The sequence below is a fragment of the Saccoglossus kowalevskii genome, chromosome 11 (assembly GCF_978046115.1).
Source record: "Saccoglossus kowalevskii chromosome 11, keSacKowa6.1, whole genome shotgun sequence".
Classification (NCBI taxonomy): Eukaryota; Metazoa; Hemichordata; class Enteropneusta; family Harrimaniidae; genus Saccoglossus; species Saccoglossus kowalevskii.
Genome location: NC_140651.1, coordinates 29456100 through 29470285, shown reverse-complemented (window position 1 = coordinate 29470285; position 14186 = coordinate 29456100). Strand labels below are relative to the sequence as shown.

Below are 14186 nucleotides of genomic sequence, written 5' to 3'. Positions count from 1 at the left end.
TTGTTTTTAAATTACTTTTATTATCAGGATCTTCAAGAAAACTACAAGACATTGTTACTTTTAAATTGTTCACAAATGAATACATTAAAGAATATAAGACATATGGTAACTTAAATTTGCACTCAACATGCATAACTGGGAAATAATAAAAAAATGATAAAATCTTAGCCTAGACTTGAGTCGCTTGTCCCTGTATATAGTAACTAGTACCACTGGGGGGCAGTATAACGGTGACATCATGGAAAAAAAAACGGCGGGCCGAAACACAGGCTGGAAATCAAGTTTAAAACTTACAGAAAAGTAATAAAGTATTACCACCAATCAAATACAATTTCCATTGCTTCAATTACTCAAGACCATTTGCTTGTATTCATCTGAAGGAATGTTTAGGAGAATCTTCTCAATTCAATTGAATGGCTTTGTGGGATAAGATTTCTCATAAACTATACAAAATCCAAAGCCCTTAGAGAGTTTTTCTGCAGATCATACAAAGTAGGAATGTTACTTTAGTAATGCTGATCTCTAAAAGTAGATATAACGTAGACATCATTTATTATCACTTATTTTGATAGCTTATTGATACCAATGTTATTCAATGAAGAGTAGTCCATATTAATTTTCGGATTACAGGGTAGGCAGCTAGATTTAGAAAGTAGGAAACCATGTCAATATTAATTTAATATATGACCTTTTTTATCATCCCATGTTACAAACAAAATTTTGAAATATGAAGAGATTATCTCACCATAGAAACCAATTTATGCAAGTTTGTGACTATTTTTCATGACATTTTGGACTCTTGTTGTATTTTATTTTGAAAAAAAATGTCTTGTGACCCCATTTTTATCATTATTGGTGACCTGATGGGAATACACAATAATTAAAGCATGATGAACATGGTATATGATCTTTATTTCGGCGGGATCTTGCTTGCCATTCAAAAATGTTTTGATCAAATGTTGTTTTATAAAAATTTCAGCAATTTATATTCTGTTTTAAAAAAGTACATAAAGAAACATGATGTGAAACTGGTAGCTGTGGAGCACACAGAGGTTCTTTCAGAATAAAAAAGGTTGTCTGTGCTCGTTATGATTATGACCCCAAAAAGATTTTGAATAATGATTAACTTATTTTATGGTATTAATATTTATTTTATCATAAGATTCAGAATCAACTTAGTTGATTTGAGACTTGAAATCAACTTAGTTGATTTGAGACATGAAATCAACTCAGTTCCCCCAAGACTTGAAATCAACTCAGTTGACCCGAGACTTGAAATCAACTCAGTTGACCAATATGATCTTCAAAAGTAATTTTAAAGGTTGTGAAGCTTCAAGTTTTGATTCAGTCATTCAGCCTTTTCCAGCGCTTTCAGTCTCTCCAGTAGAGGTGGATGAGAATAATGCCAAGCAGAATACAACCAGTCAGATACAGGGAATCCTAAATTGTCTTTATTTAGTTTGATGAGTGCAGAGTGGAGTGCATCAGCACGTCTCAACATTTTAGCGAAGGCATCAGCCTGAAACTCATAACGTCTACTAAGAGCTGTCATCAAGAATGACAATAACTGCGGATAAACAAATGAACAGTAAGGTTATTTATCATTAAACAAATTGTCACGATTTTTCAAAACTTGTAGCAGTGGGGTTCTCAAGCATGAAGTCGCAGTGATGCTTTCGGTTCCCAGGCAGAGAGTCTCAATGAGGTTTGAAGTTTCCCAAAACAGGGAGCCTTATAGTGTAAGGAAGATGCATGCTTAGAGGATGAACTGCCCCCATTGATATGACTTTATTCTTACCTCATTGTACAGGGCGAGAATAAACTAGGAATATGTCTCATTGATAAATCATGACGGAAATTTCTGTATATTTACCACATTGTATGGAAGAATATGAATTAATCAAAGAAATGTCTGTATTCTTACCTCATTGAATAGGGAGAAATGAAATGACTTTGTTGACAAAACTCTTACCTCAATGTATGGGGAGAAATGAAATGACTTTGTTGACAAAACTCTTACCTCAATATATGGGGAGAAATGAAATGACTTTGTTGACAAAACTCTTACCTCAATGTATAGGGAGAAATGAAATGACTTTGTTGACAAAACTCTTACCTCAATGTATAGGGAGAAATGAAATGACTTTGTTGACAAAACTCTTACCTCAATATATGGGGAGAAATGAAATGACTTTGTTGACAAAACTCTTACCTCATTGTATAGGGAGAAATGAAATGACTTTGTTGACAAAACTCTTACCTCAATGTATAGGGAGAAATGAAATGACTTTGTTGACAAAACTCTTACCTCAATATATGGGGAGAAATGAAATGACTTTGTTGACAAAACTCTTACCTCAATGTATAGGGAGAAATGAAATGACTTTGTTGACAAAACTCTTACCTCAATGTATGGGGAGAAATGAAATGACTTTGTTGACAAAACTCTTACCTCAATATATGGGGAGAAATGAAATGACTTTGTTGACAAAACTCTTACCTCAATGTATAGGGAGAAATGAAATGACTTTGTTGACAAAACTCTTACCTCAATATATGGGGAGAAATGAAATGACTTTGTTGACAAAACTCTTACCTCAATATATGGGGAGAAATGAAATGACTTTGTTGACAAAACTCTTACCTCAATATATGGGGAGAAATGAAATGACTTTGTTGACAAAACTCTTACCTCAATATATGGGGAGAAATGAAATGACTTTGTTGACAAAACTCTTACCTCATTGTATAGGGAGAAATGAAATGACTTTGTTGACAAAACTCTTACCTCAATATATGGGGAGAAATGAAATGACTTTGTTGACAAAACTCTTACCTCATTGTATGGGGAGAAATGAAATGACTTTGTTGACAAAACTCTTACCTCATTGTATGGGGAGAAATGAAATGACTTTGTTGACAAAACTCTTACCTCAATATATGGGGAGAAATGAAATGACTTTGTTGACAAAACTCTTACCTCATTGTATAGGGAGAAATGAAATGACTTTGTTGACAAAACTCTTACCTCAATATATGGGGAGAAATGAAATGACTTTGTTGACAAAACTCTTACCTCAATATATGGGGAGAAATGAAATGACTTTGTTGACAAAACTCTTACCTCAATATATGGGGAGAAATGAAATGACTTTGTTGACAAAACTCTTACCTCAATGTATGGGGAGAAATGAAATGACTTTGTTGACAAAACTCTTACCTCAATATATGGGGAGAAATGAAATGACTTTGTTGACAAAACTCTTACCTCAATATATGGGGAGAAATGAAATGACTTTGTTGACAAAACTCTTACCTCAATGTATGGGGAGAAATGAAATGACTTTGTTGACAAAACTCTTACCTCAATATATGGGGAGAAATGAAATGACTTTGTTGACAAAACTCTTACCTCAATATATGGGGAGAAATGAAATGACTTTGTTGACAAAACTCTTACCTCATTGTATAGGGAGAAATGAAATGACTTGTTGACAAAACTCTTACCTCAATATATGGGGAGAAATGAAATGACTTTGTTGACAAAACTCTTACCTCAATGTATGGGGAGAAATGAAATGACTTTGTTGACAAAACTCTTACCTCAATATATGGGGAGAAATGAAATGACTTTGTTGACAAAACTCTTACCTCAATGTATAGGGAGAAATGAAATGACTTTGTTGACAAAACTCTTACCTCAATGTATAGGGAGAAATGAAATGACTTTGTTGACAAAACTCTTACCATAATGTATGGGTAGAAATGAAATGACTTTGTTGACAAAACTCTTACCTCAATGTATAGGGAGAAATGAAATGACTTTGTTGACAAAACTCTTACCTCAATATATGGGGAGAAATGAAATGACTTTGTTGACAAAACTCTTACCTCAATATATGGGGAGAAATGAAATGACTTTGTTGACAAAACTCTTACCTCAATGTATAGGGAGAAATGAAATGACTTTGTTGACAAAACTCTTACCTCAATGTATGGGTAGAAATGAAATGACTTTGTTGACAAAACTCTTACCTCAATATATGGGGAGAAATGAAATGACTTTGTTGACAAAACTCTTACCTCAATATATGGGGAGAAATGAAATGACTTTGTTGACAAAACTCTTACCTCAATGTATAGGGAGAAATGAAATGACTTTGTTGACAAAACTCTTACCTCAATGTATGGGGAGAAATGAAATGACTTTGTTGACAAAACTCTTACCTCATTGTACAAGGAGAAATGAAATGACTTTGTTGACAAAACTCTTACCTTAATATATGGGGAGAAATGAAATGACTTTGTTGACAAAACTCTTACCTCAATATATGGGGAGAAATGAAATGACTTTGTTGACAAAACTCTTACCTCAATGTATAGGGAGAAATGAAATGACTTTGTTGACAAAACTCTTACCTCATTGAACAAGGAGAAATGAAATGACTTTGTTGACAAAACTCTTACCTCAATGTATGGGGAGAAATGAAATGACTTTGTTGACAAAACTCTTACCTCAATGTATAGGGAGAAATGAAATGACTTTGTTGACAAAACTCTTACCTCAATATATGGGGAGAAATGAAATGACTTTGTTGACAAAACTCTTACCTCAATGTATAGGGAGAAATGAAATGACTTTGTTGACAAAACTCTTACCTCAATATATGGGGAGAAATGAAATGACTTTGTTGACAAAACTCTTACCTCAATATATGGGGAGAAATGAAATGACTTTGTTGACAAAACTCTTACCTCAATGTATGGGGAGAAATGAAATGACTTTGTTGACAAAACTCTTACCTCAATATATGGGGAGAAATGAAATGACTTTGTTGACAAAACTCTTACCTCAATATATGGGGAGAAATGAAATGACTTTGTTGACAAAACTCTTACCTTAATATATGGGGAGAAATGAAATGACTTTGTTGACAAAACTCTTACCTCAATATATGGGGAGAAATGAAATGACTTTGTTGACAAAACTCTTACCTCAATATATAGGGAGAAATGAAATGACTTTGTTGACAAAACTCTTACCATAATGTATGGGGAGAAATGAAATGACTTTGTTGACAAAACTCTTACCTCAATATATGGGGAGAAATGAAATGACTTTGTTGACAAAACTCTTACCTCAATATATGGGGAGAAATGAAATGACTTTGTTGACAAAACTCTTACCTCAATATATGGGGAGAAATGAAATGACTTTGTTGACAAAACTCTTACCTCAATGTATGGGGAGAAATGAAATGACTTTGTTGACAAAACTCTTACCTCAATATATGGGGAGAAATGAAATGACTTTGTTGACAAAACTCTTACCTCAATGTACAAGGAGAAATGAAATGACTTTGTTGACAAAACTCTTACCTCATTGTATGGGGAGAAATGAAATGACTTTGTTGACAAAACTCTTACCATAATGTATGGGGAGAAATGAAATGACTTTGTTGACAAAACTCTTACCTCAATGTATGGGGAGAAATGAAATGACTTTGTTGACAAAACTCTTACCTCAATATATGGGGAGAAATGAAATGACTTTGTTGACAAAACTCTTACCTCAATATATGGGGAGAAATGAAATGACTTTGTTGACAAAACTCTTACCTCAATATATGGGGAGAAATGAAATGACTTTGTTGACAAAACTCTTACCTCAATATATGGGGAGAAATGAAATGACTTTGTTGACAAAACTCTTACCTCAATATATGGGGAGAAATGAAATGACTTTGTTGACAAAACTCTTACCTCAATATATGGGGAGAAATGAAATGACTTTGTTGACAAAACTCTTACCTCAATATATGGGGAGAAATGAAATGACTTTGTTGACAAAACTCTTACCTCAATATATGGGGAGAAATGAAATGACTTTGTTGACAAAACTCTTACCTCAATATATAGGGAGAAATGAAATGACTTTGTTGACAAAACTCTTACCATAATGTATGGGGAGAAATGAAATGACTTTGTTGACAAAACTCTTACCTCAATATATGGGGAGAAATGAAATGACTTTGTTGACAAAACTCTTACCTCAATATATGGGGAGAAATGAAATGACTTTGTTGACACAACTCTTACCTCAATATATGGGGAGAAATGAAATGACTTTGTTGACAAAACTCTTACCTCAATATATGGGGAGAAATGAAATGACTTTGTTGACAAAACTCTTACCTCAATGTATAGGGAGAAATGAAATGACTTTGTTGACAAAACTCTTACCTCAATATATGGGGAGAAATGAAATGACTTTGTTGACAAAACTCTTACCTCAATATATGGGGAGAAATGAAATGACTTTGTTGACAAAACTCTTACCTCATTGTATGGGGAGAAATGAAATGACTTTGTTGACAAAACTCTTACCATAATGTATGGGTAGAAATGAAATGACTTTGTTGACAAAACTCTTACCTCAATATATGGGGAGAAATGAAATGACTTTGTTGACAAAACTCTTACCTCAATGTACAAGGAGAAATGAAATGACTTTGTTGACAAAACTCTTACCTCATTGTACAAGGAGAAATGAAATGACTTTGTTGACAAAACTCTTACCTCAATGTATGGGGAGAAATGAAATGACTTTGTTGACAAAACTCTTACCTCAATATATGGGGAGAAATGAAATGACTTTGTTGACAAAACTCTTACCTCAATATATGGGGAGAAATGAAATGACTTTGTTGACAAAACTCTTACCATAATGTATGGGTAGAAATGAAATGACTTTGTTGACAAAACTCTTACCTCAATATATGGGGAGAAATGAAATGACTTTGTTGACAAAACTCTTACCTCAATGTACAAGGAGAAATGAAATGACTTTGTTGACAAAACTCTTACCTCAATATATGGGGAGAAATGAAATGACTTTGTTGACAAAACTCTTACCTCAATGTACAAGGAGAAATGAAATGACTTTGTTGACAAAACTCTTACCTCAATATATGGGGAGAAATGAAATGACTTTGTTGACAAAACTCTTACCTCAATATATGGGGAGAAATGAAATGACTTTGTTGACAAAACTCTTACCTCAATGTATAGGGAGAAATGAAATGACTTTGTTGACAAAACTCTTACCTCAATATATGGGGAGAAATGAAATGACTTTGTTGACAAAACTCTTACCTCAATGTACAAGGAGAAATGAAATGACTTTGTTGACAAAACTCTTACCTTAATGTATAGGGAGAAATGAAATGATTTGTTGACAAAACTCTTACCTCAATATATGGGGAGAAATGAAATGACTTTGTTGACAAAACTCTTACCTCAATGTATAGGGAGAAATGAAATGATTTGTTGACAAAACTCTTACCTCAATATATGGGGAGAAATGAAATGACTTTGTTGACAAAACTCTTACCTCAATGTATAGGGAGAAATGAAATGACTTTGTTGACAAAACTCTTACCTCAATATATGGGGAGAAATGAAATGACTTTGTTGACAAAACTCTTACCTCAATGTATGGGGAGAAATGAAATGACTTTGTTGACAAAACTCTTACCTCATTGTATGGGGAGAAATGAAATGACTTTGTTGACAAAACTCTTACCTCAATGTATGGGGAGAAATGAAATGACTTTGTTGACAAAACTCTTACCTCAATGTATGGGGAGGAATGAAATGACTTTGTTGACAAAACTCTTACCTCAATGTATGGGGAGAAATGAAATGACTTTGTTGACAAAACTCTTACCTCATTGTATAGGGAGAAATGAAATGATTTGTTGACAAAACTCTTACCTCAATATATGGGGAGAAATGAAATGACTTTGTTGACAAAACTCTTACCTCAATGTATGGGGAGAAATGAAATGACTTTGTTGACAAAACTCTTACCTCATTGTATGGGGAGAAATGAAATGACTTTGTTGACAAAACTCTTACCTCATTGTATAGGGAGAAATGAAATGATTTGTTGACAAAACTCTTACCTCAATATATGGGGAGAAATGAAATGACTTTGTTGACAAAACTCTTACCTCAATGTATAGGGAGAAATGAAATGACTTTGTTGACAAAACTCTTACCTCAATGTATGGGGAGAAATGAAATGACTTTGTTGACAAAACTCTTACCTCAATATATGGGGAGAAATGAAATGACTTTGTTGACAAAACTCTTACCTCAATGTATAGGGAGAAATGAAATGACTTTGTTGACAAAACTCTTACCTCAATATATGGGGAGAAATGAAATGACTTTGTTGACAAAACTCTTACCTCAATGTATAGGGAGAAATGAAATGACTTTGTTGACAAAACTCTTACCTCAATATATGGGGAGAAATGAAATGACTTTGTTGACAAAACTCTTACCTCAATATATGGGGAGAAATGAAATGACTTTGTTGACAAAACTCTTACCTCATTGTACAAGGAGAAATGAAATGACTTTGTTGACAAAACTCTTACCTCATTGTATGGGGAGAAATGAAATGACTTTGTTGACAAAACTCTTACCTCATTGTACAAGGAGAAATGAAATGACTTTGTTGACAAAACTCTTACCTCAATATATGGGGAGAAATGAAATGACTTTGTTGACAAAACTCTTACCTCAATGTACAAGGAGAAATGAAATGACTTTGTTGACAAAACTCTTACCTCATTGTATGGGGAGAAATGAAATGACTTTGTTGACAAAACTCTTACCTCATTGTATGGGGAGAAATGAAATGACTTTGTTGACAAAACTCTTACCTCAATATATGGGGAGAAATGAAATGACTTTGTTGACAAAACTCTTACCTCAATGTATGGGGAGAAATGAAATGACTTTGTTGACAAAACTCTTACCTCAATATATGGGGAGAAATGAAATGACTTTGTTGACAAAACTCTTACCTCAATATATGGGGAGAAATGAAATGACTTTGTTGACACAACTCTTACCTCAATGTATGGGGAGAAATGAAATGACTTTGTTGACAAAACTCTTACCTCAATATATGGGGAGAAATGAAATAACTTTGTTGACAAAACTCTTACCTCAATATATGGGGAGAAATGAAATGACTTTGTTGACAAAACTCTTACCTCAATGTATGGGGAGAAATGAAATGACTTTGTTGACAAAACTCTTACCTCAATATATGGGGAGAAATGAAATGACTTTGTTGACAAAACTCTTACCTCAATATATGGGGAGAAATGAAATGACTTTGTTGACAAAACTCTTACCTCAATATATGGGGAGAAATGAAATGACTTTGTTGACAAAACTCTTACCTCAATATATGGGGAGAAATGAAATGACTTTGTTGACAAAACTCTTACCTCAATATATGGGGAGAAATGAAATGACTTTGTTGACAAAACTCTTACCTCAATATATGGGGAGAAATGAAATGACTTTGTTGACAAAACTCTTACCTCAATATATGGGGAGAAATGAAATGACTTTGTTGACAAAACTCTTACCTCAATATATGGGGAGAAATGAAATGACTTTGTTGACAAAACTCTTACCTCAATATATGGGGAGAAATGAAATGACTTTGTTGACAAAACTCTTACCTCAATATATGGGGAGAAATGAAATGACTTTGTTGACAAAACTCTTACCTCAATATATGGGGAGAAATGAAATGACTTTGTTGACAAAACTCTTACCTCAATATATGGGGAGAAATGAAATGACTTTGTTGACAAAACTCTTACCTCAATGTATGGGTAGAAATGAAATGACTTTGTTGACAAAACTCTTACCTCAATATATGGGGAGAAATGAAATGACTTTGTTGACAAAACTCTTACCTCAATGTATGGGTAGAAATGAAATGACTTTGTTGACAAAACTCTTACCTTAATATATGGGGAGAAATGAAATGACTTTGTTGACAAAACTCTTACCTCAATGTACAAGGAGAAATGAAATGACTTTGTTGACAAAACTCTTACCTCATTGTATGGGGAGAAATGAAATGACTTTGTTGACAAAACTCTTACCTCATTGTACAAGGAGAAATGAAATGACTTTGTTGACAAAACTCTTACCTCAATATATGGGGAGAAATGAAATGACTTTGTTGACAAAACTCTTACCTCAATATATGGGGAGAAATGAAATGACTTTGTTGACAAAACTCTTACCTCAATGTATAGGGAGAAATGAAATGACTTTGTTGACAAAACTCTTACCTCAATATATGGGGAGAAATGAAATGACTTTGTTGACAAAACTCTTACCTCAATGTATAGGGAGAAATGAAATGACTTTGTTGACAAAACTCTTACCTCAATATATGGGGAGAAATGAAATGACTTTGTTGACAAAACTCTTACCTCAATATATGGGGAGAAATGAAATGACTTTGTTGACAAAACTCTTACCTCAATATATGGGGAGAAATGAAATGACTTTGTTGACAAAACTCTTACCTCAATATATGGGGAGAAATGAAATGACTTTGTTGACAAAACTCTTACTTCAATGTATGGGGAGAAATGAAATGACTTTGTTGACAAAACTCTTACCTCAATGTACAAGGAGAAATGAAATGACTTTGTTGACAAAACTCTTACCTCAATATATGGGGAGAAATGAAATGACTTTGTTGACAAAACTCTTACCTCAATATATGGGGAGAAATGAAATGACTTTGTTGACAAAACTCTTACCTCAATATATGGGGAGAAATGAAATGACTTTGTTGACAAAACTCTTACCTCAATATATGGGGAGAAATGAAATGACTTTGTTGACAAAACTCTTACCTCATTGTACAAGGAGAAATGAAATGACTTTGTTGACAAAACTCTTACCTCAATATATGGGGAGAAATGAAATGACTTTGTTGACAAAACTCTTACCTCAATATATGGGGAGAAATGAAATGACTTTGTTGACAAAACTCTTACCTCAATATATGGGGAGAAATGAAATGACTTTGTTGACAAAACTCTTACCTCATTGTATGGGGAGAAATGAAATGACTTTGTTGACAAAACTCTTACCTCAATATATGGGGAGAAATGAAATGACTTTGTTGACAAAACTCTTACCTCAATATATGGGGAGAAATGAAATGACTTTGTTGACAAAACTCTTACCTCAATATATGGGGAGAAATGAAATGACTTTGTTGACAAAACTCTTACCTCAATATATGGGGAGAAATGAAATGACTTTGTTGACAAAACTCTTACCTCAATATATGGGGAGAAATGAAATGACTTTGTTGACAAAACTCTTACCTCAATATATGGGGAGAAATGAAATGACTTTGTTGACAAAACTCTTACCTCATTGTATGGGGAGAAATGAAATGACTTTGTTGACAAAACTCTTACCTCAATATATGGGGAGAAATGAAATGACTTTGTTGAAAAAACTCTTACCTCAATATATGGGGAGAAATGAAATGACTTTGTTGACAAAACTCTTACCTCAATATATGGGGAGAAATGAAATGACTTTGTTGACAAAACTCTTACCTCATTGTATGGGGAGAAATGAAATGACTTTGTTGACAAAACTCTTACCTCATTGTATGGGGAGAAATGAAATGACTTTGTTGACAAAACTCTTACCTCATTGTATGGGGAGAAATGAAATGACTTTGTTGACAAAACTCTTACCTCAATATATGGGGAGAAATGAAATGACTTTGTTGACAAAACTCTTACCTCAATATATGGGGAGAAATGAAATGACTTTGTTGACAAAACTCTTACCTCAATATATGGGGAGAAATGAAATGACTTTGTTGACAAAACTCTTACCTCAATATATGGGGAGAAATGAAATGACTTTGTTGACAAAACTCTTACCTCATTATATGGGGAGAAGATAAATTGGAATATAATCATCAGACCAATGAGGGTAGGTTTGTTATCAGGAAAACCAAATGCATCAAATAACTCTGACTGACCAATCAGCAGGGCAAACAAGAAGAAACAAAGAAATGTGTTGACCTGCAAAAGATAAATACAACAAATCGTTTTATTTCTAAATTTTCCGCCAAACTTGTCAGAACTAAGAAAATTCCAACTGTTGCCAACGTTAAATGATGGCTTTCCTTCTGTTTGTATTTGCTATTGTATTGTATTGTATTCCGGTAACACATTTAAAGCATTCCGGTAACACATTCAATCATTCTGGTAACACATTTAATGTATTCCGGTAACACATTTAATGTATTCCGGTAAGACATTTAATGTATTCCGGTAACACATTTAATGCATTCTGGTAACACATTTAATGCATTCTGGTAATACATTTAATGTATTCCGGTAACACATCTAATGCATTCCGGTAACACATTTAATGTATTCCGGTAACACATTCAATGCATTCTGGTAACACATTTAATGTATTCCGGTAACACATTTAATGCATTCTGGTAACACATTAAATGTATTCTGGCAACACATTTAATGCATTCCGGTAACACATTTAATGTATTCTGGCAACACATTTAATGCATTCTGGTAACACATTTAATGCATTCTGGTAACACATTTAATGCATTCTGGTAACACATTTAATGCATTCCGGTAACACATTTAATGTATTCTGGCAACACATTTAATGCATTCTGGTAACACAATTAATGCATTCCGGTAACACATTTAATGCATTCTGGTAACACATCTAATGCATTCTGGTAACACATTTAATGTATTCTGGTAACACATCTAATGCATTCCGGTAACACATTTAATGTATTCTGGCAACACATTTAATGTATTCTGGCAACACATTTAATGCATTCCGGTAACACATTTAATGTATTCCGGTAACACATCTAATGCATTCCGGTAACACATTTAATGTATTCTGGCAACACATTTAATGTATTCTGGCAACACATTTAATGCATTCCGGTAACACATGTAATGTATTCTGGCAACACATTTAATGCATTCTGGTAACACATTTAATGCATTCCGGTAACACATTTAATGCATTCTGGTAACACATTTAATGCATTCTGGTAACACATTTAATGCATTCCGGTAACACATTTAATGCATTCCGGTAACACATTTAATGCATTCTGGTAACACATTTAATGCATTCCGGTAACACATTTAATGCATTCCGGTAACACATTTAATGTATTCTGGTATCACATTCAATCATTCTGGTAACACATTTAATGCATTCCGGTAACACATTTAATGTATTCTGGTAAGACATTTAATCATTCTGGTATCACATTCAATCATTCTGGTAACATATTTAATGCATTCTGGTAACACATTTAATGCATTCTGGTAACACATTTAATGCATTCCGGTAACACATTTAATGCATTCCGGTAACACATTTAATGCATTCCGGTAACACATTTAATGTATTCTGGTATCACATTCAATCATTCTGGTAACACATTTAATGCATTCTGGTACAAACCGCCCTAAACCGCCCGAACAAAACCCAGTTTTGCGGTTTGGAAGTTTAAACAATAGACAGTGCGGTTCAGGACGACCGCACAGATTTGCATAAAAACTGCGGTTCAAACCGATCTCATTCACACCTCATTCAAGCTGTTGTTTATTTTTAGGATTGACAGAGTTTACATTGCTTTTTGAAGACTAGACAGTTGTCTCTAAAATGTGTCGATTTATTGGTGTACAGTAGTCATTTTACCACGTGTCTTGCCTAAAAAAAATACTTTTTCGTATATCGGTGAACAGCGTGCTAAATAAATGGTTTTGTTTTGATAAACTGTTATGCTCGAGTCGCAAATTGAGCAGAGGACGTGAATCAGACTTTTCATTGGGCTGGACAATTGATAAGTGTCTCTGACAGCTAATAAGTATCAGAAGACGAACATTTGTTGATACAAAGTTGCACTTGAGACTTACGCTACTGTGTTCAAGCCTTTACTACTGTTGCGCGTTCAATTTTCAAACAGTTCCTTCAGGAGTGCGGCATCGCAAAATCCGGAAAAACAAATGCAGTGTACGCCATGAAAATTTATTTTGATTTGCTGCACATCGGTTATTTGCAGTTTTTCTTATTCAATTGCCAGTGACACGAAGTATCAAAACAGAAATTATTTAAGGCTATTCATCTGCAGACGAGACTGCTTATAAAAAACGAACCCTGACCTCTGAAAATACCTTATTCATAGAGTGCCTTGTGCCCAAGACCGTCGCCCAAGGCGACACAATGCACGTTGCGATATCGCAATCGATGCA

The 14186-nt window shown here is 33.9% G+C and overlaps 1 protein-coding gene across 1 annotated transcript in view; it reads right to left on the bottom strand.

Moving 5' to 3' along the window:
• The window catches only part of LOC100373540 (CAAX prenyl protease 1 homolog), a 30501-nt gene continuing 16315 nt past the window's right edge, over window positions 1–14186 (bottom strand). The window contains exons 8-9 of the mRNA XM_085505106.1: window positions 11808–11951; window positions 1–1567 (exon numbers count right to left, since the gene is read on the bottom strand). Of these exons, the coding sequence (XP_085361232.1) occupies window positions 1349–1567; window positions 11808–11951 (363 nt within the window). The 3' untranslated portion in view covers window positions 1–1348. The remainder of the gene's footprint in view (window positions 1568–11807; window positions 11952–14186) is intronic.